Here is a 26,700-nt window from a genome sequence, read left to right on the forward strand (position 1 = left end):
AAAATTGCAAATAAAAAGTTTAATTTCAGAAACTGAGTTCACCATTTATAAATACACTAAAGCATAGTCCAGGCAAATTTCATTGAGCAGAGGTACAGTATTGTAACACAACGACTTGTGAAGGTCATGGCGGGTGAGTGATGAGCCTCACTTGGACTATGTAACTGATGTGAAATGAGAAAATAAAGACATTGTTAAGAGAAGCTGACAAAGGCTATCTCATCGGACGTCTGCTGGATTCTGGGTTCCCCAGTGATGGCTGCTTTTCCGGTCACAGAACTAAGTCCGAGTGCGTCAGCCGTCCCCAGCGCACACTTTCCCTGCCAAGAAGCCCTGGCCCCCGGGGAGCCTGGGGCTGGATCCGAGCACACTGGGGTCAGTGCACACACTGCTGTATCACAGCGCAGACGCATCACAGGTGTGGAGGTCTGACCCACAGGCGTCCGCTGTAAACGTAGCGTTACCACGCACTGGCTAAATCCTAGGTAGAATTTACCGACGCGGATCCAATTTCAAGGAGCTCATGATAAATAGTTGGGTTATCTCTGAGTTACCTGTAAAACCTGAAGGTAAATACCTGTGATGGGGAGGTGCTGGGACCAGGCCACCACACCACTGACGCTGCACGTCTAAGCTCAGCTTTGCGTTCAAACGCCGTGTCATGGCTGCAGCACACATCAGCCCTCCACACACCCCGGGGCCTGCGGTTCAGAGCCGCTCAGGACCGCCTCACCGCCACCTCCTCCTGCTCACAGGGTTTGTCTGACAGCAAAAAAGCTGTCTTGTTGCAAACAAAGCGACATTGAACTGAAATACAGCACCTGATTTGTTTGTTTTTTTTTTTTTTGCTTTTTTTTTTTTTTTTACACAATTGAATAAAAAGCCTATAGAATAAAATTATTTACAACTTCTCTGCATTCTAGAAAACAAATGACTATCCTTAAATTTTAAAAATCTTTACAGTTAGGAATTAAAACCTGATCATCCTATTTCATAAGGGGCAAGACAGGCTGTGTCTAGTGACGTCTAGAACGGCACGGCGACACCCGGCCCTCAGGAGGAGTAAGGCACGTGCGGACGGGACGGCGGCAAGCGGCCCGATGCCTGGTCTGCGTCCTCCATGGCCTGCTAGGCGGGCCACAGCCTCGGTAAAGCAGCCAGCGCTACTTAGAACACCTCCAGTCTGCAGGTGCCATGGCGAGTTCAATACTGGAAGTATATCAGGGGGAGATTCACTTTCAAGAAGATGAGTTTTTCAAAATGCTCTGTCAAGAGCCTGGGCTGGCCGCAGCCACCAGCCTCCGTGGGCGTGCTGAACAGCTTCTCCGAAGGGACGGTACTTGGGGGACAGCCCAGAAACCTGACCGCCAAGGTGGACAGCCCAGGCCAGGAGGCGCGCTTCAGGCCCCAGTAGGTAAGTGGGTCACAGCTGTGGTCCAGCACCTCCTCCTCCAAGTACGCCAGCACCATGTCTTCAGGAAGCTTCTCCCTCCCGTCTCTCCTCTTCACTTTGGCTACCAGTGACCACAGACTCTCCTCCCCGCCGCAGTCTTTCGATGGGGACCCTGAGTCACAGCCATTGGAGGTAGCCGTGTCCTCTGAGGTAGAATTCAGTATTTCTAGCTCCCTGATTAAGTCTTGCCTGTACTGCTCTGCTTCCTCCTCTGTGAAGAGGGAGGCTTTGTAGCGAGGGTCCAGCAGGGTGGCGAAGACGTACCTGGGGTCGTGGAGGGTGGCGGACAGGCGGCTTGCCATGGCTTCCTTCAGCGACTTCAGCATGGTGTCAATGCCCATCGTCTCCCCAAACAGCATCTCCACCTTCCTGCTGAGGATGTGGATCATGGGGATGACCTGGCTCAGTGTGGACACGTGGGCGCTCATCTCCCGGCTTGCTGTGTCGAAGGGCCGCAGCGCGTGGCACACGGACTGCATCACCTCCCACTGGTCGCAGCTGATGAGCTCTCTGAAGTTGCACTCAACCGACATCTCGTTGACGGCCCTCTTCTGCTCGATGAGCCGCTCGAGCATGTGGAAGGAGGTGCTCCACCGGGAGGGCACGTCCTGGATCAGCGGGTGCGGTGGCAGCTCGTACTCCTTCTGCAGCTCCGCCAGCTTCTCGCGCGCCCTGGGCGAGCGGTGCACGCGCTCGCAGAGCTTCCGCGCAGTGCTCAGTAAGTTCTGCACCATCCTCTGGCTCTTGATGGCCTCGCTCACGATCAGGTTCACCGTGTGGCTGAAGCACTGCACGCTGGAGTGCTCGCCCTCACTCAGCGTCTTGCCGATGCTGGGGTTGTCGGTGACGGTGATGCCAACCCGGAGGCCGATGGAGGTCACCCAGGCTTCCCACCAGCACTGCAGCTGCCTGCGGATGCCGCTGCCGCTGTAGTCGCAGTCGATCTGTGACACGTCCAGCAGAGCGGAGCAGTGGTGGTCCTCACAGTGCGGGCGGGCGGAGGGCGCGAAGGTGACCCAGTGCGCGGTCAGGGTCAGGTACTCGCGGGTCTGGCTACTCATCCAAATTCCCGAGGTGAAGTGGACCACTCCGCTCTCGGCCTCCTTCAGATGGGACATGATGATCCGCTTCACACTGTCATACATGCCCGGGATGGCTGTCCTGGAGAAGTAGGACGGGGAGGGTAATGTATACTGGGGTTCCAAGTACTCGAGCAGCCGGTTAAAGCCCACGTTGTCCACGAAAGAGTATGGCTGGAGGTCAAGTGCAATCATTTCCGCTATGAGACTTGTGATTTTTTTGGCAACTGGATGAGAGTCATAAAACTTCTCAGCAGGGTTGCTGAGGGAGGGCCCCGAGGGCTCCATGCTCGGGGGCGCGCGGATGCCAGGGGGACGGGGCCCCGCGGCCTCGGGGGCGTCGGCCTTGAGCACGTGGCTGTGGAACCGCTGCAGGTGGCGCAGGAGACAGCTGGTGCCCAAGTTGGTGGGCTTCTTGCCCCTGCTAATGGTCCGGCCGCAGTGCAGACACACCACCTTGGTGGAGTCCGCGGAGCAAACCGAAAAGTGGTTCCACAGCTTGGAGGTCTTCTTGCTGCTTACGGGGAAGAGGACTGGGCGATTTCTTCTGGCCGCTGTCGGCAAGTCTATCCGTTTGGAGGCTCTTTCTGCAGAAGCCAATGTGGCATACGGAGGGTTTGCCAAGCTCGCACCCAGGAGGTCCTTCTGGCTCCCCACCACCTCTGGGTGGCGTCGGTACAGGTGCCGCATCAGACAGCTGGTGCCCACGTCCCCTTTCTTCCCCCGGCTGATGACGCAGCCGCAGTACCGGCACACGGCCTTCAGACTGTCCATAGGGGCCAGCGAGAAGTGGTGCCACACCTCCGACTTGAGCCTCCTCATGACCTTCTTGTTCTGCTGGAAGATGCCCCCCGGCCCCTGCCGGGGACTCACAGGGCCCGCCGGCCGCTTCTCCAGAGAGGACAGCAGGGAGGCCTCGGCGAGCTCGTCAGAGGACGACAACACAGACACGTCCCCGGGGTCCTCACCCAGCCTGTCTGGGGAGGAGGCGGCAGAAGGGCACCCTCTCACCAGCTTCCCCAGCGACGGCACCCCCGAGCTTGGATCCGCCTCGGGAGGCAGCAGGGTGGGCAGGAGGGTGGGGGGCGCGGGGTACAGGGGCGGGATGCTGGCGCCACCCCCGTTCTCCTGCAGCGCGATGGAGCGGTGGGCCCGCCACATGTGCCTGATGAGGCAGCTGGTGCCCAGGTCCTTGCCGTTCTTCCCGCGGCTGAACTCGTTCATGCAGTGCACGCACACCGCTTTGGAGCTGTCCAGGGGGGACAGGTAGAAGTGCTTCCAGACGGCTGACCGCCGCCTGGACCCCGATGAGCCCTTTGGAAGGGCCAAGCTCCTCTCCGCCATGTTCTCTGCAGCTTCGTCGCCATGGAGTGCGGGGAGGTGGGGGAGGGCCCCGGCCAGGGCCTCATCTCGGCCATACTTCTCAGCGACGGACACATCGGAGGAAGCCTCCTCAGAAGAGACCACAGACACGGACTCCTCCGTCACTCGGTCAGGGGATGGGATCTTAGGGGCCATCTTCTGGACGAGTCTGTTGGGCGACAGCGTGGTGCCAAGGTCCCCACCGTCGGTGGGCGGGGGTGGGAGCAGGGCCGAGGGGGAGGGGCAGGCGGCCCCCAACGACAGGCTTCCGTCCTCCTGCAGGAGCTTGGTGGGGTGGGCCCGCCTCACGTGCCTCATGAGGCAGCTGGTGCTCAGGTCTTTCTCGTTCTTGCCCCGGCTGAACTCCTTCATGCAGTATGTGCATATCGCCTTGGTACTGTCTCGAGGAGAGATGAAGAAATGCTTCCAAGCGGGAGACTTCTTCCTGGAGCTGGCGTGCCGGCTGGAGAGGAGGCTCTGGGCCACGGCCTCCATGGCCACGCTGTAGAGCGTGCTGCTGTACTGGGAGAAGAGGGCGCCGCAGTCATCCTCGCTCTCGGGAGGCGGCTGGCAGGCACAGTCCGCCTGCATCCCGGCCAGCTCCCCACGCTCGGCCGGCCTCGGGACCTCCGGCTCACTTTTAAAGTCTGTTCTTCCCATGCCACCACCGGGGTTTTGGTTGTCATCGTCCTCTGGTTTGAAGTCTCCTTTATTGGAAATAAACCCCCCATCCCCTGGGGGACAAACTTCCCGCAGCTTCTCCATGGCCAACCATCCCTAGCCCGGCCCCCTCATTGTGGGAGTATCTCAGCTCATAAAAACCCGGCCAGATTCCTTCTTGTGCCCCAGACACAGATTTCTTCACCTTTTCATCGCCACTCTGTCTTTCAGGGTATTTCTGTGAACACGGCTGGTCACCACCAGCACTGGAAGGCAGGGCTTGTAGCTCATAGGAGCACATTGGCTCGGGGCACGTGGCGGTGCCCTCTGCGCCCACTCCGACCTAACTTCACGCATGGGCACATGGGTGCAGTGCAGACTTGTTTCTAGCCTTGAAGACAGGGTCCGCAAAATCTTGACAGGACGTACTCGATCGTTTTGGGTTTCCTGTAAAAGACAATTATCAAAGTAAGCCCAGAACCGGACCACACATTTCAAATCTATACTGTCATGGCCTTACCTGCCAGAATACATATAGGAGGAAGAAACTGAAAAACTCATTTCGACAGCTGTTTTTGTTTTTCCCCCAAATACAAAAGTCTATTTTGCACCTAACCCTGAAAAATCAGCAGAAAGTAAATGTTGAACTCAAAATCAAATGGGGGGGCTGGGAAGGTGGCTCAGTGGTAGAGTGCTTGCCTCACAAGCATGAGGCCCTGGGTTTAATTCCTCAGCACCACATAAACAAAAAAGCTGGTAGTGGCTCAAGTGGTAGAGTGCTAGCCTTGAGCTGAAGAGCTGAGGGACAGTGCAGTGCCCAGGCCCAGAGTTCAGGCCCCATGACCAAAAATCAATCAATCAATCAATCCATCAATCAATCAATCAATCAAATGGGCTCTTAGGAAGACTGGGGAAAGGAATAAAAAGCTATGCTGACATTAAGTAGATTTACACCTTCACCTTTCAGTTTGCCAGAGGTATGTAATAGCTGAATTCCTGAAAATATTTAGAACACTCCAACTAAAACTGGGTGCTGGTAAGTTCGAAGCCAGCCTGGGCAGCAAAGTCTATGAGACTCTTATCTCCAACTAATACCACCAAAAAACTAGAAGTGGAGCTGTGGCTCAAGCTGAAGAGCACTGGCCTTGAGCAAAAAAGCTCAGGGAGGCTGGAAGGTGGCTCGGTGGTAGAGTGCTTGTCTTGCACGCATGAGGCCCTGGGTTCTATTCCTCAGCACCACATAAGCAGAAAAAGCCGGAAGTGGTGCTGTGGCTCAAGTGGTAGAGTGCTAGCTTTGAGCTGAAGGCCAAGGGACAGCGCCCAGGGTGAGTTCAGGCCTCACAACTGACAAAAATAAAAAATAAAAAAAAAAGCTCAGGGACAGCGCTGAGGCCCTGAGTTCTAGCCGCAGGACTGGCATAATGACCCCCCCCCAACAAAAACAAAAAACACTCCAATTAACCAATTTAAGAACCACTTAACAGCCAACCTGGCTTGGAACCCAAAGGAAAATAAGGATGTGGGGTGGGAGTGGAGTAATTTAGTAATAACAAAAGCTAATGTTGGGGGTTGGGGGCTGGGAAGTTGGCTCAGTGGTAGAGCGCTTGCCTTGCATGCCTGAGGCCCTGGGTTCAATTCCTCAGCACCACATAAGCAAAAAGAAAAAAAGCCGGAAGTGGCACTGTGGCTCAAGTGGTAGAGCGCTAGCCTTGAACTGAAGAGCTGAGGGACAGCACCCAGGCCCAGAGTTCAGGCCCCACAACTGGACCCCCCCCCAAAAAAAATAAAGCTAATGTTGGCATCTGAGGATCTCGGTTCAAAGGTAGCTTAGGCAGACAAATTCTTGAGTCTTAGCTCTACTTATACAGCAAAAAGTCAGAAGTGGGGGTGGGGCCCGAGGGGGAGAGTGCCAGGCTTGAGTGAAAATGCCCAGTGAGAGCATGAGGCCTTGGGTTCAAGTCCTAGGACTGGCACAACTGCGCACTGGCCATTTCCCTTTCCTTGCGTGAAATCTATTCAAACATTTCATCCTTTTTTTGGGTTAAACTGAAGGCCTTGAATTTGCCAGGCAGGTGCTCTACCACTTGAGCCATGCCTCTAGCCTCCTTTTACGTTATTTCCCAGGTTGGGTCTTGCTTTATGTCTGGGCTATAACGGCTATAACCCTCCTCATGAGTCCCTGTCATGGGGGATGGGCAATGACCACTGTGCTGGCCTGCGCTGATATTACAGGTGTGTGCTGCTGTGCCCACCACTGGTTACCCAGGCTGGTCTCAAATCACCTCTTCTACTACCCTCCCAGACAGCTGGGATTATAGGCTTGAACCACAGTGCCTGGCTCCACCCACCTTTATATTTGCTTATGTATTCACTGTAGTAAGTTTTCCTGCTTTGTTTTTTGTCAGATGTAGGGTTTGAACTCAGGGCCTGGGCGCTGTCCCTGAGCTTTTGTGCTTAAGACTAGTGCTCTGCCACTTTGAGCCACAGCTCCACTTCTGGTTTTCTGGTGGTTGTCTGGAGATACGAGCTTCAGCTATGTCATGTTTTTTAGGTCTAGAAAAAATTGAGAAAAATCTGTCTTTCTGAGCTTGACTCTGTTGCTCAACATGATAATCCTCAGCACCTGGGCTGGGAAGGTGGCTCAGTGGTAGAGCACTTGCCTTGCATGCATGAGGTCCTGGGTTCGATTCCTCAGCACCACATAAGCAAAAAAAGAAAGAAAGCCAGAAGTGGCGCTGTGGCTCAAGTGGTAGAGTGCTAGCCTTAAGCTGAAGAGCTGAGGGACAGCACCCAGGCCTAGAGTTCAGGCCCCATGACTAGACTCCCCCCCCCAAAAAAAAAAAAAAAGAAAAGAAAAGGCGATAATCCTCAGCACCATTTTCCTGCAAACAATGTAATACCATGAGTTTATATATAGTACATTAAAATCTTGGCCAGGAGCTAGTGGCTCAGGCCTGTAATCCTAGCTACTCAGGAAGCTGAGATGTGGGGATTACAATTTGAAGTCAGCCTGGGCAGGAAAAGTCCACGAGACTCTTGTCTCCAATAACCAGAAAAAAAACAGAAATGGAGCTGTGCTCAAGTGGTAGAATGTAGCAAAAGAAGCTCAGGGACAGCCCTCAGGCCCTGAGTTCAAACCCCAGGACAGGGACAAAAAAAAATCCAAAACTATTCATCCTTTGATAGTCACCTAGTATAATTCCACAGCCTGGCTACTGTGAGTAGAGGTGCAATGGTATATACTGACTTTTCTTCATATATATGCTCAAGTGTCACCACAGTGTCATTAGGGGCGTGTGTGTGTGTGTGTGTGTGTGTGTGTGTGTGTGTGTGAACGTGGGCATGTGTGCGTGCAGGACTTCTCCCTCTTGCTTAGTTTTTTTGCTCAAGGCTGGAGATTGAGCCACACCTTCACTTCTGGCTGGTTAAATGGGAGACTCTTCAGATCTCAACCTCCTGAGAAGCTAGGATTACAGGCCTGAGCCACTTTTTTTTTTTTTTTTGTCGGTCATGGGGCTTGAACTCTGGGCCTGGGCGCTGTCCCTCAGCTCTTCAGCTCAAGGCGAGCGCTCTACCACTTGAGCTACAGCGCCACTTCCGCTTTTCTGGTGGTTTATTGGAGATAGGAGTCTCACGGTCTTTCCTGCCCGGGCTGGCTTTGAACCGCGATCCTCAGATCTCAGCCTCCTGAGTAGCTAGGATTACAGGCGTGAGCCACCAGCGCCCGGCCTGAGCCACTTTTTTAAAGAAGCTCCATGGTGATTTCCATCAGGGATGCACTAGCTTGCATCCCAGTGTGCGTGTGTGTGCCAGCATGTCCACGTGCTTTCTTGGGAGTAGAGCTATTCCCACTGGGTGAGAGGCAATCTTAGTGCTACTGTGATTTGCACGTAACTTCCCCATAAGGATATTAACACTTCATGTATTTATTTGTATTTCTGAAAACTGTTTACCCATGGTTTAAATGGATTATTTGTGGTTCTGGTGTTCAATTTTTGACCTCATTATATATTTTGGGTATTAATCCCATGTCTAGCGGATAGCTGGCAAAGATTTTCTTCTAATCTGTGGTTTTTTTTTAATTCTGGTACGTGTTTTCTATCCCTCCCCCACCCCCATCATGGGGCTTGAACTCAGGGGCTGTCCTTGAACTCCCTGCCCAAGGCACTCTGAACCACAGTGCTACTTCTGGTTTTCTGGTAGTTAACTGGAGGTAAGGGTCTCATGGACTTGTCAGCCTGGGCTGTGAGCCTCAGATCTTAGCCTCCTGAGTAGCTAGTATTACAGGTGTGAGCCACCAGCACCTGGCTTGTTTCTTACTCTAATAATGGTGTATACTGAAGAGCAAAGTTTCTTAAATTTGACAAAGTCCAATCTGTCCATTTATTTTCTTTTTGGTGTCATATCTAAGAAATCTTTGTTTAACCTAAGGTCATAGTGACTGTGTTTTTTTTTTTTTTTTCATTTGTTTGTTTTTGGTCAGTCATGGAGCTTGAACTCAGGGCCTGGGCACTGTCTCTGAATTTGTTTTGCTCAAGGCTAGCACTCTACCACTTGAGCCATGGTACCACTTCTGGCTTTTTCTCTGTATGTGGTACTGAGAATGGAACCCAGGGCTTCATGCATGTTAAACAAGCACTCTACCCCTGAGCCACCTTCCCAGCCCAATGACTGTTTTCTTTTAGAGGTTTGTGTGGAGTTTTATGTGGAGATGGGTAATACTACGGCTTGTACTTAGCTTTTTTGCTCATGGCTAGTACGCTACGATTTGAGCCCTGCCTCTAAGTCCTGTCTTTTTTTCTGGTAACTAGAGATGGAGTCTTGGGGATTTTTCTGCCTGGGCTGGCTTTTAGGCCAGAATCCTAAAAGAGCTTCTGGTAGCTAGGATTATAGGAGTAAGCTATTGGCGCTTGGTGTTTGTTTTTTGGACAGTCTATGTTGTCCAAACTGGCCTTGAATTTGCAATCATCTGCCTCAATCTGCCAAGTACTAAGATTACAGCTTTCTTTTACAAGTTTTATAGCTTTACATAGTTTCAGAACTTTGAAGAATTCACATTCATTTTTTTCTACCTATGGATATTTGCTCTAACACCATTTGTTAAAAAGATTATCCTTTCTCTACTAAGTGCTCTTTTAATTTAGTTGAATATCAGTTATCCATTTGGGTTTGAATCTATTTCTGGACTCTGGTTTCTCCTACTGATCTCTGCCTCTATTTTTCTTTATATCTTCATATAACTCAGTCCTTCCCCTTCCAATTATGACCCAAGAGAAATGAGATGCAACATAAACCAAGCTCAAAACAACTGTACGGAGTGGAAATCTACCAAAGAGCAGATTGGTAGCCACTAAGGCCAAATGGCAATATGTGTGTATGTGTGTGGGGTGCTCTTGCTCACATTCTCTCTATCTCTCTCTCTATATATATACTCTTGACTTTTGACTGATGTAATGGCTTGACACACACGTGTACCTGTATATACATGTCAACATGAAGAGTCCCACACAGACTTCATAGCAGCTGTTCATATAGACATACATTCTCTGATACATTTATCTATCAGATTATATACTTTACATATGTGGACTTTATTACATGCCATTTAGACACAAAGTTGTCTTTTTAAAGGCAAGAATTATCAGAATGGATAAAAAAGCAGGACTAATTGTATGCTTACAAGAAGATTCTTTCGACATAAAGACACCAGTAACCCAAGGATAAACAAGGAGAATGCTAAGCGTTATATACATGCAGGAGTTCAGGACAGCGCACCAGAGTCAGTACACCTAGAACACCCAGACCGCATATGCACACACCCAGAGCACACAGGCCCATATGTGTACACATCTGCCCAGACTTGCAACTCAAAACCTATGGTCAGCTCTAGGAGAGCCCAGGCCATTCAGTACAGGGGCAGAGTTTACTTTACCTATCAAATGGTTTGAATAAATAAGGACATGGAAATAGGACTTTGGAAACTCTATTATCAATGTTGACCTGACATCAACTGCACAACCAACCAGGAAAGTACACACTATTTACAAGTGCACAGAAAACACTCCCCAAGGTTCTGTTTTATGGATGATATAAAGAATCTTTTTTTTTTCCCCTGTCGTTTGTGGGGCCTGAACTCTGGGCCTGGGTGCTGTCCTTCAGCTCTTCAGCTCAAGGTGAGCGGCTCTACTACGTGAGCCACAGCGCCACTTCTGGTTTTTTCTGCTTATGTGGTGCTGAGGAATCGAACCCAGGGCCTCATGCATGCGAGGCAAACACTCTACCACTGAGCCACCTTCCCAGTGCGATGTAAAGAATCTTAATGTGTCTGCCTGTCTGCCTGCCCAGCTACCTACCTATTTAGCCATCTGTGTGTATGTTTTTTGAGATAGGGTCTTACTATGTAGTCTAGGTTGGCCTTCAACTCAGGACCCTCTTGCCTCAGCTTCCTGAGTGCTGATTACAGACACACAATACTATACTTAGCCAGACTCTAAATTCCTGAATCCCTCCAAAAAACACACCAAAAAACAAACCCAAGAAACAGAACTGTGAAATCACAACCCCATGGATGACATCAACGATGAAACAAGACTGACAGCTGAGCACTGGTGGTTCACACCAGGGTCCTACTCAGGAGACTGAGATCTGAAGTGCCAGGTTTGAAGTCAGCCCAGGCAGAAGCGCTTACCAGTTTCTATCTCCAGTAACCAGCAAGAAATGTAGCTCCAGTGGTAGAGTGCCACCGGTGAACAAGCAAGCCAAGTGATCTTGAGGACCTAAGTTCATGCCTTTGTACAAAAAAAAAAAAAAAAAAAAAAGGTGGGCACTGGTGGCTCACGCCTGTAATCCTAGCTACTCAGGAGGCTGAGGTCCAAGGATCACAGCTCAAAGCCAGCTTGGACAGGAAAGTCTGTCCATGAGACTCTTATCTCCAATAAGCCACCAGAAAACTAGAGTTGGTACTGTGGCTCAAGTGGTAGAGCACTCACCTTAAACTGAAGAGCTGAGGGACAGCGCCCAGGCCCAGAGTTCAAGACCCATGACTGACCAAAAAAAAAAAAAAGTCTGAAAACTATTTCCAATACAGCACCGAATGGCACCTATTTCAGATGCTGTTATCCTCAGCCAACCAGGACTCACCGGACAACACTTCCCCTACGCTGGATAGACATAGAACAAGCCAGAAAACCAGCACAGACTTGCAAGACTTGAGTAAACCATCAAGCACCTGACCCAATGGATGTCCACAATAGACCACCTGGCATATAAAACCCCATATAGCACCTTTTGCACCCTAGGCCACAATGCAAGCATTTACGACATTCAAAACTGGACGAGCTGAAACTATACAAGGTCTCTAACCACATAGGAGTTATGTTATAAACCAAGTTGAGGGTGTGGTGATGCCTTCCTGTACTCCCAGCTATTCAGAACACAGAGGCAGGAGGATTGTGAGTTCAAGGTCAGCCTAGCAAGCGTAGTATAAGTCCATATCTTAAAAATGAAATGAAACCAAACAGACTGGGAACAGAGTTCAAGTGGTAGGGCATTTGCCTAGGAAGTGTGAGGTCCTGGGTTTAATCTTCAGTTCAGGAAGGAAGAAAAGAGGAAAGAAAGGAAGAAAGGAGGGAAGGAGGGAGGGAAAAAAGAAAGGGAGGGGGAAGGGAGGGAAAGAAAATGGTACATATCCTAGTATAGTCCCTGGACTTAGAGAAAAAGATCTGTTGGATTCTTAGGCAAAACAAAGTCACTTCCAAGAGCAAGAAAAGAAACACTGTATTTTGACAGAAGAGCTTCAAGCTAGAAGATGAAGGAATTACATGTTTAAAACACTAAAGGAAAGCAAACGTCAACCAGAAGTGTTCAGAACAAAGGTGAGCTGCCTGCCATCTGTGTGCAAGCCCGCAGGAGCTGAGGCTGTGTTCCTCCTGAGAAACACCCCGAACAAAATCTCAGCCAGAGAGAGATGGGATCTTGGCACTGGTGTCACATCACTTAGCATCCAGGTCCCGTCTGGAAGAGCACAGCAGGCAATGGCTGTGGACACATGCCGCACAGGATGGCTACAAGGTAGGAAGAGGAGGACACAGAAACCTCTGCGTGGTTCCAGGAGGGACACAGGGAGAGCTGGCACTGGCATTCTAGTGTATGCAGGGGAGAGAGGGGACGGGCAGTGCTTGAGAGCAGATTCTTGGTCTTCTACATCTGAGAACCAGCAAGGAAGTGGGAGGCGTGTCGCCACCCCCCACCGTAGGTGTACAGATGTGTGATGGCTCTGCCCGCGGGCAAGGCCAGGGAAAACAAGGTGCAGCCACCACAGCCAGGAGCGCCTCAGAAGCATCTCTTCAAGACAGAAGCCAGGGCTGAAGAAGTGCGCAGGAAAAAGTCGGAGTGAGCCCAGAACACCTTGGCATGCCAGGTGCAAGGGCCGGCTGAGAGCACGAGGACTAAGTCCAAGGATCTGGATCCAATTTGTAAAGATTCCCACGGTCCAGGGAGGAACTGCACCACGGCAAGGAGCTGCCAGGATGGTAAGAGCAATGCATTAACGCCCGCGAAGTGTTGAAACTCAAGAGCTCATTATATAAAGAGAAAAAAAAAATCCCATTTTGGTCACTGCTAGTTTATGTGTAATTTAGGAGTCTCTCAAAGCTCCACGTGTAAAAGTTTGGTTCCAGGGTAGGTGCAGAAGGACTGTGACCCTCAGGAGCTGAGAGCAGGCACTCTGGGGGGCTCAGGCCTACTGTAATCAGGGGAACTGCGCGAGGCTTCAGGCTGGCACCAGTGGCTCATGCCTGTAATCCTAGTTACTCAGGAGGCTAAGATCTGAGGATTGTGATTTGAAGCCAGCCTGGGCAGGAAAACTCAGGAAACTCTTATCTCCAATGAACTACAAAAGAGCTGGAGTAGAGTCATGGCTTAAGTGGTAGAGTGCTGGCCTTGAGGACGTAAAAACAGACAACAAAACGAAACAACTTCAAGGACAGAGCCCAGGCACTGAGTGAAGCCCCAGAATGGACAGACAAAACAAAGAAGTGAATGGGAGCACAACTCCACCAGCAGCTGGGCACAGGGCCATGTGCCTTCATCTCTGAGACATAGGGAAATAAAACAGGATGGCAGCCCGGGCCTAAAGCAAGACCCTATCCCCCAAATAACCAATTCCAAAGGGGCTGGCAGAGCGGCCTGGGAAGTAGACACAGGAGAGCTCTACGGGACAGGGCGGGCTCCCCGTCACTGAGCCGTGCCCTCTGGGGCACTGTGGTCCTCTCTCAGCCTCTCTGCTCCTCCGGGGGAGGAACGAACACCTTCACTCCCAGCCACACGAGCACAGGTGCCCTCACACAAAGCAGGACAGTATTTGACACTGATTGGTAAGTAGGAAGATGGAGCACTTAGCTTATTTCCCTCACAAACTGCAACCCCAGGCACACCCGGGCCTGGGCAAGGAGAGGCCAGGCCTCCAACACAGAGGAAGCAGGAGCCGAAGTGTACCACCAGCAGTTCAAACCTCTTCTGGATAACAACTGCCAACATCGAGACGAAGGTGCCATTTTGTTTTGTCTTGTTGAGACAAGATCGTGCTACATGGCCCAAGCTGGCCTGGAACTCATACTCCTGCTCTGGGCCTTCTGAGCGCTGGAGTTACAGACATAGAGAGCCACGCCTGGCTGTGGGGCCTTCCTTCTGTGCTTTTCAGTCCTGGGGCTTGTGCTCAGGGCCTCAGGCTCGCTGAGGAGGCAACCTGAGCCATGCTCCCTGCTCTTTCCTACTTTTTACTTTAGTTTTTGGGTCAGTTGTGAGGCTTGAACTTGGGGCCTGGGTGCCAACTCTGAGCCTCTTTGTGCTCAAGGCTAGAACTCTAGCACTTGAGCCACAGCGCCACTTGTGGCTTTTTCTGAGTAGTTTATTGGAGAGAAGAGTCTCACAGACTTTTCTGTCCTGGTTGGCTTTGAACCACAATCCTCCGATCTCAGCCTCCCGAATAGGATTACAGGCGTGAGCCACCGGCACCGGGCCCATTCGTTTTTTTTTTGTTTGTTTGTTTACTAGGTTCTTGCCTTTTATTCCCAGGATGGTCTGGACCACAATCCTCTCATTTACAACCATGGGTGAGAGAGGGTAACAGGTGTGTGTCCTCCCAGCCAGCTTCACTTGACAACTTTTTGCCTGGGGTGGTCCTTGTCCAGCCATCCTCCCGAGCAGCTAAGACCCAAGTCATGAGCCACCATGCCCAGCTTATGAGGTGCTGCTTCTGGTGGCTCTGGGGTTTGAACTCAGTGCCTCGTACCCACTATGCAAGCCTTACTCTACTTGCTGAACCACACTTCTAGAATGAGAGCCTTTTTTTGGGTCATGGGGCTTGAACTGGTTTTTCCCTTCAAGGCTAGTTCTTTGCCACTTTGAGCCACAACTCTACTTTCAGTTTTTTTTGTGTGATTAATTAAGAGTCTCATGGACTTTCTGCCTGGGCTGGTTCTGAACTACAATCTTCAGATCTCAGCCTCCTGCATATCTAGGACTACAGGCTGAGCCACCAGCGCCCAATATAAGGTACTTCTTCAAATCAACCTTTTTTGTTATTGTTGTTGGTCGTGGGGCCTGAACTCTGGGCCTGGGCGCTGTCCCTCAGCTCTTCAGCTCAAGGCTAGCATTCTACCACTTGAGCCACAGCACCACTTGCAACTTTTTCTGCTTAGGTGCTCAGGAATCAAACCCAGGGCCTCATGCATGTAAAGCAAGCATTCTACCACTGAGCCACCTTCCCAGTCCCTATAAGGTACTTCTTGATAGAGCCACATAAAAGGAATCATATTCAAGGTCTACCATGAATCTGATCAGGGCTCTAGACCTGTCTATCATGTACAGTGGGCCAGAGGATAGGAAAAGAGCAGTCACCAGTGAGCAGAAGGCCTCGGGACACTGAACTATCATTAAAATCCTCCAGCCAGGTGGGGAAAGAAAAGCAAAATGTAAAATACACGTCTGAAATATCATGTGAAACCCCTTGATACAAGTAGTACATCTTTAAAAATTAAAATAAAAAAAAAAGACAAGCTGGGTGCTGGTAGCTCATGCCTGTAATCCTAGCTAATCAGGAGGCTGAGATCTAAGGATTGTGGTTCAAAGCCATCCTGGGCAGAAAAGTCTGTGAGAAACTTATTTCTAATAAACTACTCAAAAAAGCCTGAAGCTGGGCTACAGCTCAAGTGGTAGAGCACTAGCCTTGAGCAAAAGAAACTCAGGGACAGCACGCAGGCCCAGAGTTTACGCCCCAGGACTGACAAAACAATAACAAAAACAAAAACCAAAAAGGAAGACTTGGCATGGGCTTGGCATGGGCAGGCTGGGGAGGAGGGGAGCTGGGGAGGGAATGCAGTGTGGGGACATAGTTTACACACGTGAAGGCCGTGGAGACTGACTTAAGGGGGACTGATAGAGGGGTGGCAGTGGGTGACATGGTGTGTACACGTGGGGTAGTGCCCCTGTACGATGGACATAGCCTAATAAAAACAACTAAAACCAGGCCAAACTTGAGGGACTACCTAAGGAAGAAACGGCCACACAAGTCAGGCTGGGGCCCCTTCCCTGGGAGGCCAGAGGCCGGGTGTGACAGGAGACAGCGCCAGTCAGGGCCAGGTGACTCATTAAGCCATCCCTATTTACTCAGCTTCACCACCATGCTACACTTCAAACTGAAACAGGCTTAAAATCTCTCTTCTGAAGCGAAACAACAAGGTCTGTAGAGCACTGGAACCAAACCAACAAAGGGACTGGGGGTACAAGGCATTTCACAACAGTGATACGGCACAGGGCTGAGGAGGAGCAATGGTGCTAGGTGCTAGGTCAACGCCATGTTTGAATATAGCTTGTCCCCACTGATACTTACCTTGAAATTAAATCCCAATTATCAGCTAGCTATTAAGAGGGGTACCAGGTGGCACCTCTGAGAGGTGATCGGGGCTCTGTCCTTGTGAATGGGTTAATCCCCTCATGCGATTACAGGATTACTGGTCTGCTATAAAAGCCAGTGTGGTTAGGGCTCTTACATTCCCTGCCTCTTAGCCATGAGATGGTCACATACTACCCACCACAAATACTACCTGAGACACACCACCCAGCACAGACACACACTGACATGAGACATCACCAGCACAGACACACAGACATGAGACACCGCTCCGCAGCCAAATGCTTATAAAGCTTTGTGGCTGGGCCAGGCCACAACACAAAACAGCATGCTGCTTCTCCTGCCACCGAATGTGGCCCACACTGCCCAGCAGTTGCACTGCTCAGTCTGTTTCTGCTGCTGCGACACAAGTCCATGAAGTGAGTTAGCTTAAAGACAAGAGGCATTTCCTCTCAGACTTGGAACCCTCTCCGGTGTCTGCTGTAGCTCACGTCCTGGCTCACAGACAGCACCTTCTTAGAACAGGTGCTTAGAACTGCTAAAACATTGCTAAAAACATTGACTTCCCTGCCTCCATTTTGCAGTTATCCCTTTTGCTTTTCTCTCTCCAACAGTCACCTTGGGTTCCCAGAAGGACAGAACTGACGGACAAGGGATGGAAACTACCTCCAAGCAACATTGGAGCCTCATGGGGACAGGTGGCCCCCAAATGACAATTACCTATAATAAGAGACTTACCCTCCCCCCGCCCCCCAGTAGGAATAACCCTCTCAAGAGAAGGTAGAACCAGAACTGAGATAAAAATCTACCAGGCCACACTCTGCCTGGGACCAGTTAATTATGCATAGTTCTCACCCCAGCCCCAATTCAGTCTCTGTTTAAACCTAAAGCTCATGTCAGTACCCTGAAGATGGCTGGAATACTTAATTTGCCTCTTACTGAGGTGGTTCTGTGCCATATAATGAACTTTACTCTAATTCATTCATTCTTTCTCTCTGTAGTACTCAGGGTCTCGCACTTGCTAGGCAGACATTCTACCACTTGAGTCATGACCACAACCCCTTCTGCTTTTATTTTGTAGGTGGGCCTCACGTTGACTCTAGTGGTGGAATGCCAGCCCTAAGTAAGAAAGCTGAGAACACAAGGCCCTGAATTCCAGTGCCATCACCAATGCACACGGTTGCACACACCCTAGAAGCCATCTTTGTGTCCATTAAGAGCTGACAGCTTTTCCTATCCTGCACCCCCTCCTGCTGAGACATCCGGTGGCTTGACCCCCAGGTCCCAAGGCCAGCCTGGCAGGAGGGCTGCACTGCTCCCCGCTACACAGGGCACCTGGGGTCAACAGCATACCTGCCCATAAGCATCTGGGAGGTCAAGTTAACTATGGAAATTAAGAAAGAACTTTGTTTTCCTACTGCTTGACTACTTTTGTACTTTTTTTGTTTTGTTTTGTTTTTGGTTGATTGTGGGGCTTGAACTCTGGGCCTAGGCGCTATCCCTGAGCTCTTCAGCTCAAGGCTAGCACTCTACCATGTGAGTCACAGCGCCACTTCTGGCCCTTTCTCCTTATGTGGTGCTGAGGAATTGAACCCAGGGCTTCATGCATGCAAGGTAAGCACTCTACCACTGAGCCACTTTCCCAGCCCCCAATTCATGGTATTTAAAGAATACATTTGCTTGGAGCTGGGAAGGTGGCTCGGTAGTAGAGTGCTTGCCTTGCATGCATGAGGCCCTGGGTTCAATTCCCCAGCACCACATAAGCAAAAAGAAAAAAAAGCCGGAAGTGGCTCAAGTGGTAGAGCACTAGTCTTGAGCTGAAGAGCTGAGGGACAGCGCCCAGACCCAGAGTTCAGGCCCCACAACCGGACCCCCTCCCCCCAAAAAAGAATACATTTGCCAGGCACCAGTGGCTTACACCTGTAATCCTAGCTACTCAGGAGGCTGAGATCTGAGGATCGAGGTTCAAAGCCAGCCCAGGCAAGAAACTCGGTGAGACTCTTATCTCTAATAAACTACTCAGAAAACCAGAAGTGGTGCAGTGGCTCAAGTGGTAGAGCACTAGCCTTGAGCTGAAGAGCTGAGGGACAGCGCCCAGGCCCAGAGTTCAAGCCCCAGGACCAAAGCTTTGTTCACCTAACGGGCTACAAGCAATAATATACAAATGTAGGTTAGGGTATACCTCTTGGGCAGTCTCTTTGACTAGCATCAAAAGACGTTGGCTTCTATTCTCAGCACTGAAAACAAAACAAAAACTAATCTAAACCAAATTAATAAAATAAAATATACAAATACACCAGCTACCTTTCTTCACTAATAGAAACCAAAGCACTGAAGAAACGGCTGGTTGTAGGTCTGAAAAAGAGCAGGGTGAGACAGGCAAGTAGCATGTTGAGTGAAGAGACGCAGGAGTGGCTCAGGAGGGTCTGGCCGGTCACACACTCCCAAGGCAAAAGACAGCTGGTAGACCAAGGCTGTGAATGAGTAAAGACCAATTAGCATGCCTTGTTATTCAAAGAATAGAAGAAAAAGTAATTCTTGGCATGAGTGAAGTAGCGGTTTCCAAACACTGCCTGGAGGCTGGTCCTAACAGAAAGAGTAAACATGTGGTCTCGAACTCGGAAGGAGAGCTCAAGAGAAATCTCGGTGAGGCCGGTGCTCACAAGTCCACAGGTTGCTGGCCCCGGGAAGGAGCACACAGAGTCCAAGGCTGATGGGATGTGTTCCCCAGGAGAGCTCACCTGGTGCTCACACGGGGTCCCATGGGGCTGCATAGGACAGGACAATCTCAGACGCAGTATCACCCATTAGCTGTGCACCACCTAGACACACTGCCAGGACACAGAGAGCAGACTGGGCAAAGAACACCTGCTGAGATTAGAAAAAATCAGCTACTAAAGACGTGGGCAACAACTGGGCCATGGAGACTGGATGACACTGGGGCTCTGTGTCCACAGCACCCACTAAGGGACTGTGAGTACAGAAGCGTTCTCTTCCCTTTTAGGAGGAAAGGACTCTTGGAGTGAGGTGTCTTCATGTCTACAATTTGTTTCAAAAGGGCTAAGCGTGGGCTGGGCCCTGGCTCAGTGGCCAAGTGCCTACCAGGCAAGTGCAACATCCCGGGTCCCTCCCCGGTACGAAAAAGAAAAGACAGAAACAGCCAGGCGCCGGTGGCTCACGCCTGTCATCCTAGCTACTCAGGAGGCTGAGATCTGACGATCGCGGTTCAAAGCCAGCCCAGGCAGGAAAGTCCATGAAACTCTTATCTCCAATAAAGACCACCAGAAAACCAGAAGTGGCTCTGTAGTGCGAGCAGTAGAGTGCTCACCTTGAGTTGAAGAGCTGAGGGGCAGTGCCCAGGCGCAGAGTTCAAGCCCCGCAACTGACAAAAAAAAAAAAAAAAAAAAGAAAGAAAGAAAAAGGAAAAGACAGAAATAGCCTGCCACACTGAGACTTCGTAACACAACCTCTGAAAACCTAACGACATTCCCACTTTCCACTGGGGACCTGCGACCCTCAAGGAACACACCTGGGGACATGCTGACCCTTAAGGAACACCAGGAACTCTTGATCTCCAGGTCAAACCCCTGCCTGGCTCACACCAGGAGGAGGACGTGAATTCAGGCCAGGACTGTGCCTGAGAGCAACCTTAACTACCACAGCGACTCCCACATCTGTGGGGTTAGCAATAGCACCAAGAGCCCAAACCAGCACCGCCACAGGAATTCTGCACCCACGCAGAGAAAAACTGCCATCCTGCCCGGGGCCACCCTGAGATGGAGTACTTGAAGCTAAAAGCCAGAGGCAGCGGCACAGGGTTAAACTTCAGAGCCCCAGAACCAAAGCTGTGTCATAGGACAGCTTCGGGAGCCTGATAAGGCTGTCTTGGAAACAAAGCATACTCCACTGCAGGCAAGCAGCATGTGAAGGTCATGAAGGTCGCTGGTTCCTGAAGTGCTAGGGCACACCCCAGAGCACCCAGAGCACCAGCTGCTCAGCACCCTCACCACCTCGCAGTGTTCACCAGGAACAGCCCTGAAATTGAGGCTGGGGCTGAGAACTGCTGGAATTCCTCAAACGTCTATTACTACAGATTAAGGAACCCACTCCCTGAGGCAGGCAGGTAGAGAGAGCCCACTGTGGGTCTGAGTGGGCAGCTACAGGCGCAGGACGCTCTAGATGAAAACCGGCCTCTGACAACATGTCTGTGGAAGTGATACAGGGGGACGGGACGTAGCAGTCCAGCAGCTGTGAGGCCACCTGGGCCAAGGGGCTTTCCGCCCAGGACTGGGGAGCAGGCAGCTGAGCAGTCAGGAGCGCAGGACGGAGGCAGCAGCCCCAGTCCAGTCTCAGCCGCCGCTGAGACTTGTACAACAGGAGCCATGGCTGCGGGGGGGGCCCCCACTGGTAGAGGTTGGAACTAAGCTCACACTGTGTTGGACAGGGGTGCAGCTTTTCCAGCCCATGTAACGTAAAGCTACATGTCCACATGTATTCCTAAGGAGCTGGGAGTGGGCTGCAGCAGAGGGGCCTGGCTGCACCGTTCTGATGGCTCTCGGAGGGGCCCGTGCCTCTGTCTGGACTCTCCAGTACCCATCCCTAGCGGAAGTGTTCTAAAGCACACTCCTCAGACAGAGACCCAGCACCAACTCTGCCTTCACCGGCTGGCATTTCTCCTTGAAGCATTAACTTTCTTCCTTCCTCTCCTCCTTTCATTTTTGCTCAGGCTGGCCTTGAACTCTTGGGCTCAAATGAATTTCCTGCTCAGCTTCCAGAGTAAGAGGGTTACAGGCACAACAGCTGTAGGGCTTGTTCTCTGCTTTACATGGACCCCCCCCACTACTACTTTGGTTATAAAGACACTGTTGTAAGAATGACATGGTACATAGAGCAAAGTATGTCTCCCCAGGTGCCCTCTCCTCAGAAACAGGGAAGATTTTATTCCAGAAATGTCTCCCACTACTTAAACTATCAACAGCACATATCAGATAATACGCTGGCACCACACCTCGAGTCTCCTGGCTCCCCTCAGGTCACCAGGGCGTCCCTCTTCACCCTCCAATAGAGCTGATCTGGTTTGTTGAGGTTGTTTTTTCTTTTTCTTTGCTTTACTACCTTTGTGGTGCAGTTATCTAATAGTGTGAAGTGTATTCAAGGCAGCAAGGTCTTGGGGACACGTGTCCTCCTGCAGTGGCTGGCTTTCTAATGAAGACTCCTGATTTAACTCTCAAAATGTGGCTGCTCTGTATCTTGTGATCAAATTCACCTTTACAACTGTCACATCGCATGGAAAACCAGGCAGCATTCCCACTGAGGAGCAAAGACAGGAGCTGAATGGGACTGCTGAGGAAAATGGCATCCCGAGTGACGGCATCCACTATGCTCTTGGAGCTGATGGTGGTCCTTACAAACACGCCCCGACGACCCAATACCTCTTCCTAAAGCACCTGATAATTTACTTATAGCCTTCTGACATTTTTGGGGAAATGGATAAGAGCATCCTTTCCACAGTGTCGTATATCAACTAAAGACAATGAAATTCCCTTTTCTTCCAAATTGTCTTCCATACTTTGTGGTGAGTCATGGACTCTCACTCCTAACTATATTTCTTTTCTTTTTTCCTTTCTTTTTTTGTTGTTGGTCATATGGCTTGAATTCTGGTGGGCCTGAACACTGTTCCTCAGCTCTTCAGCTCAAGGCTAGCGCTCTACCACTTCAGCTACAGTGCTACTTCTGGTTTTCTAGAGGTTTATTGGAGATAAGAATTTCATGGACTTTCCTGCCCAGGCTGGCTTTGAACCGAGATCCTCAGATCTCTGCCTCCTAGTAGCTAGGATTATAGGCATGAGCCACCAGCACCCGCTTCTAACTATATTTCTCTAATCCTTCTCCTGGCCTTTGTGATCTAATAGGGTTTGGGATGATTAGATTGATTCATAGGCACACATACACACAAAAATTAGCTCAAGGACTGGGTGTGGTGGTACACACGTGTAATACCAGCTATTCAGAAAGCAAAGATCCTAGTTAAAAGCCAACCCAGGCAAAAAGTAAGGCTCCATCTCAATAAGCAAGCTGGGCACGATGGCATGTACCTGCAATGCCAGCTAGGAATGATACACAGGGAGGAGAACTGTGGTCCAAGACTGGTCCAAGCAAAAACACGGGTCTCTGAAAATAACTATAGCAAAAAAGGGCTTAAGGACATGGTTCAAGGGACACAGCACCTGTCTAGCAAGTACAAGGCCACAGTTCAAATCCCAGTATAGAAAATAATTAGCAAGTAAATTATTTAGGGTATTCTGGGAAAAAGAAAAACCTAGGCACTGAAAAGCAGGGCACAGAAGGCTGGGGTACAGAAAGCAAGAGCCCCTGAAGGGCAGTAAGCCTGGTATACTGGTGCACTTCACACACAAGAGGGTCAGAGTGGAGGCACTCAGAAAGGGTAAAGCTTACACACACACAGAGACTCTTACGAAGAATTCAGAGACATACGAACATCCAAACATCTGTATGTGGGAACCACACATTCCTGCAGTTTATGTCTTCATGCCTTGAAAATGCTAATGACAGCAGAATGACAGTTGGTGAAGAAACTGTTCTGGGCAGACACTTAGAAGAAGACAATGCTGATAGAAGAGCCTGTGGCTTGGCTTCCGACTCCAGGGGCCTCCGCCACAGGGCTAAGCACCAGCCACCAAGCACTCACTCACCTGCTCCCTCTTACCAACGCGCTACCGCCCGGTCAGGTAGCAGTTTGTCACGAGCCATGGGGAAGTGAAAAGGAAACTTAAAATGGAAGATGAGATCACAAGGTCTCAAAGTGAGTTTTAATGAGACTTTCCAACTCACAGGTGACCTCAGTTCTGCAGACTGGACCGAGGGGCAGGAATTTCTCACAAGCAATGTGAAAATAAGTACTCAAACTCCAAAGCTAATGCTATCCTGCTCAACCTCAAGACACATTTTCAGTCTTTGGAAAGTATATTTGTAACAGGCACTTGACAACTGGTTTGTTGCGTTTTGTTTTGCTGTCACGAATTAAAAGCAGGAGAAAAACCTGGCATCTCTGACTCAACCTGATATTTGTCTTTGCTCTAGGCCATTAAGTTTTTTTAAACTGTGATTATAAAGGTGATGTACAGAGGGGTTACAATTACACAAGTCAGGTAAAGGTTACATTTCTTTTCTTTTTCTTTTGTCTGTCGTGGGGCTTGAACTCTGGGCCTGGGCGCTGTCCCTCAGCTCTTCAGCTCAAGGCCAGTGCTCTACCACTTGAGCCACAGCACCACTTCCGGTTTTTTGGCGTAGTTTATTAGAGATAAGAGTCTCATGGAGTTTCTTGCCTGGGCTGGCTTTGAACCTCGATCCTTATATCTCAGCCTCCTGAGTGGTTAGGATTACAGGGGTGAGCCATTGGCACCCAGCAGAGGTTACATTTCTTTTTGGACAATGTCACCCCTTTAGGCCATTCTTTTAACAGTCACTTTGCAATCACTTTGGTTTTAAGGAAAGGGGAGACTAATCAATACTGTCTTTATGACAAGGGACTCAACCTACACTAAAAGAACAGCAGAGCCTGTAGGACAGATCACCTTGAAATGAGGACAATTACTTAATGAACAGCCTGCACCCTAGAGCTGGAATCTCACAGAACCAGACTACTCCCTGTAATTGACGACAATGGCAACAACTTCTCTGGAACTTGGGAGAACCAGAACACAGATAATAACAACCTGTCACCAGAACTTTTTTTTTTTTTTGGTTGCTTATGGGTCTTGAACTCTGGGCCTGAGAGCCGTCTCTGAGCTCTTCAGCTCAAGGCAAGCTCTCTACCACTTGAGCCACAGTGCCACTTCCAGTTTTCTGGTGGTTAACTGGAGATAAGAGTCTCACAGACGTTCCTGCCTGGGCTGGCTTTGAACTGTGATCCTCAGATCTCAGCCAACTGAGTAGCTAGGATGACAGGCGTGAGCCACTGGTGGTGCCCGGCAACCAGAACTCTTCAAGTATGCGTATTTTTGTCCCCTGCCACCCATCTTCCTCCATCTAACCCCATGTCTTTACCCTGGAGATGGCTGAAGATTAATGACGTGCCATCTTCCTGTAGCACATCAAGCCACAGAAACATCTCCTGCTGCTGTATTTCTTTCTTACCACTTTCACTATATTTTAGGTCTTGCCTGAATTTACTCTGGGCCAAGGACTGAGATAACCACAATAACAGGACCATAGCAGAAACTGAAGTAGCTGAAGTCACACACAGACAAAATGCAGATCTGAAATGAGGAAAATGCACTGACTGTGGACAGTTAACTGCCTTTTGCTTCCAGAGCTCCACTTCCCAGTTTTCCTTTCAAACTAACTGGAGGCCCACACTGCTTTTATTAAAGAAAGTATGCTCATCAGCGGCCTGCCATAGGTAGAAGTCAACCACCTGCCCTCATAATTTAAAGTCTCCTCCAAGGTCTTGGAGGACAAGTGTGTTAACAGTTTTCACACCTCCAAACACACTACCTTCAGTAACAAAATTGTAAGAGTCCTGTAGTAAATTACCTGTCAGATGGACTACGAGTCTTAGCTGCTCTTCCCCACCAATATAAGAGACTGCTCTCTGCCTAAAACTTAGGTCTCTGAAGCTTCTGAAGACTCGGGATCTGTGCTGCAGTGGATCTTTTCTGGAGAAAAAGCTATGAGTGAAGAGCGGTGTGGTCTGCCTGAAGGCTCACAGTTGGTGCTTTCCTCAGCTTTCAGCTTGTGTTTGAGACCTGCGGGATGCAGAATCGGACGTGGAAAGTTCGGTTCCTCTCTCAACACAACCATCTGGGAGGGAATGAGCTCACAACCAATAAAAAAATCAAACCGCCAAACCCCAGCCGTAGGACCCCAGCCCCAGGATGGACAGGAGCCCAAGTTGAAAGGCAGCAGGTCCTGGTGGAGAGCCACCGGGCCGTCTCGCTGCTGGGTGGGCAAGCCGTGCACCCTGTCCAGCACCCCGTCACAGACCATTGCAGGATGTGCACCGTCTAACACCCTGACCACAGACCACTGTGGGGCGGCACCGTCCAGGACCCCGTCCAACACCTGATCACAGACCACTGCGGGACACGCACTGTCCAGCACCCCGTCCAGCACCCGATCACAGACCACTGTGGGGTGGCACCGTCCAGCACCCCGTCCAGCACCCAATCACAGACCACTGCGGGGCGACACCATCCAGCACCCCATCTAACACCTGATCACAGACCACTGCGGGACATGCACCATCCAGCACCCGATCACAGACCACGGCGGGGCGACACCATCCAGCACCCGGATCACAGACCACTGCGGGGCGGCACCATCCAGGACCCCGGTCACAGACCACTGTGGGGTGACACCGTCCAGCTCCCGATCACAGACCACTATGGGGCGGCACCCCGATCACAGACCATTGCGGGGCGGCACCGTCCAGCACGCCGTCCAGCACCCAGATCACAGACCACTGTGGGGTGGCACAGTCCAGCACCCGATCACAGACCACTGCGGGGCGGCACCGTCCAGCACCCCGTCCAGCACCCGATCACAGACCACTGCGGGGCGGCACCGTCCAGCACCCCGTCCAGCACCCGATCACAGACCACTGCGGGGCGGCACCGTTCAGCACCCCGTCCAGCACCCGATCACAGACCATTGCGGGGCGGTACCGTCCTGGTCCTCGACGGCGCCCCGGGCTGCCGGCGGGGCGAGCCGCGCACCCCGTCCATGACCCCGTCCACCACACGCCGCTGTGGGACGCGCACCGTCCCGGTCCTCGACGTCGCCGCCCCCACCTCCGCCCGGCTGTTCCGGCGGGACGGCGCCTGCGGGACGGCGGCCCCCGAGGGCTGGCGTGCGGGGCGCCCAGGAAGGGACAAAAGGAGCGCAGGCGGCGCTGGGCGGCCCGGGCCGTGTCACCGCGCCGAGGCGCTGTCCCGGACGCCACGACGTGGCAGGGCTCGGCCCCGTCAGCCGGCCGGGCGGGGAGGCCGCTCCGGCCCGGCCCGGCGCTCCAGCGGACAATGGCGCGCCCCCTCCCCCGCCCCGCGGCGGCGGCGCCCGACGGTGGGCGCGGACCACGGAGGAAGCACCCAAGCGCACTCACCTGGGCGCCGGCTGGGCGCGGCGCGGGCCCGCAGGCAGCGGACGGCGCGGAGGGCGCGCCCATTCATTAGCCGCTTTGTCTGCCCCCGCCGCCCCTCCCGCCGCCCGGGCCC

At 51.2% G+C, this 26,700-nt stretch overlaps 1 protein-coding gene across 3 annotated transcripts; it reads right to left on the bottom strand.

Moving 5' to 3' along the window:
- Positions 1 to 26,700, bottom strand: Zbed4 (zinc finger BED-type containing 4). 3 transcript variants are annotated; one of them, XM_069999805.1, is made up of 2 exons: positions 26,589 to 26,700; positions 1 to 5,001 (listed from the first exon to the last, which is right to left on the bottom strand). In XM_069999805.1, exon 2 carries the CDS (start codon positions 4,657 to 4,659, stop codon positions 1,204 to 1,206), a length of 3,456 nt encoding a protein of 1,151 aa, XP_069855906.1. In that variant the 5' UTR covers positions 4,660 to 5,001; positions 26,589 to 26,700; the 3' UTR covers positions 1 to 1,203. The 3 variants fall into 3 exon arrangements, with proteins under 3 accessions (XP_069855906.1, XP_069855908.1, XP_069855907.1); XM_069999807.1 differs by lacking the exon at positions 26,589 to 26,700 and adding an exon at positions 25,022 to 25,035; XM_069999806.1 differs by lacking the exon at positions 26,589 to 26,700 and adding an exon at positions 18,770 to 19,074.

This window comes from Dipodomys merriami, unplaced genomic scaffold (assembly GCF_024711535.1).
Source record: "Dipodomys merriami isolate MVZ:Mamm:240054 unplaced genomic scaffold, mDipMer1.0.p SCAF_55, whole genome shotgun sequence".
In the NCBI taxonomy this organism is placed as follows: Eukaryota; Metazoa; Chordata; class Mammalia; order Rodentia; family Heteromyidae; genus Dipodomys; species Dipodomys merriami.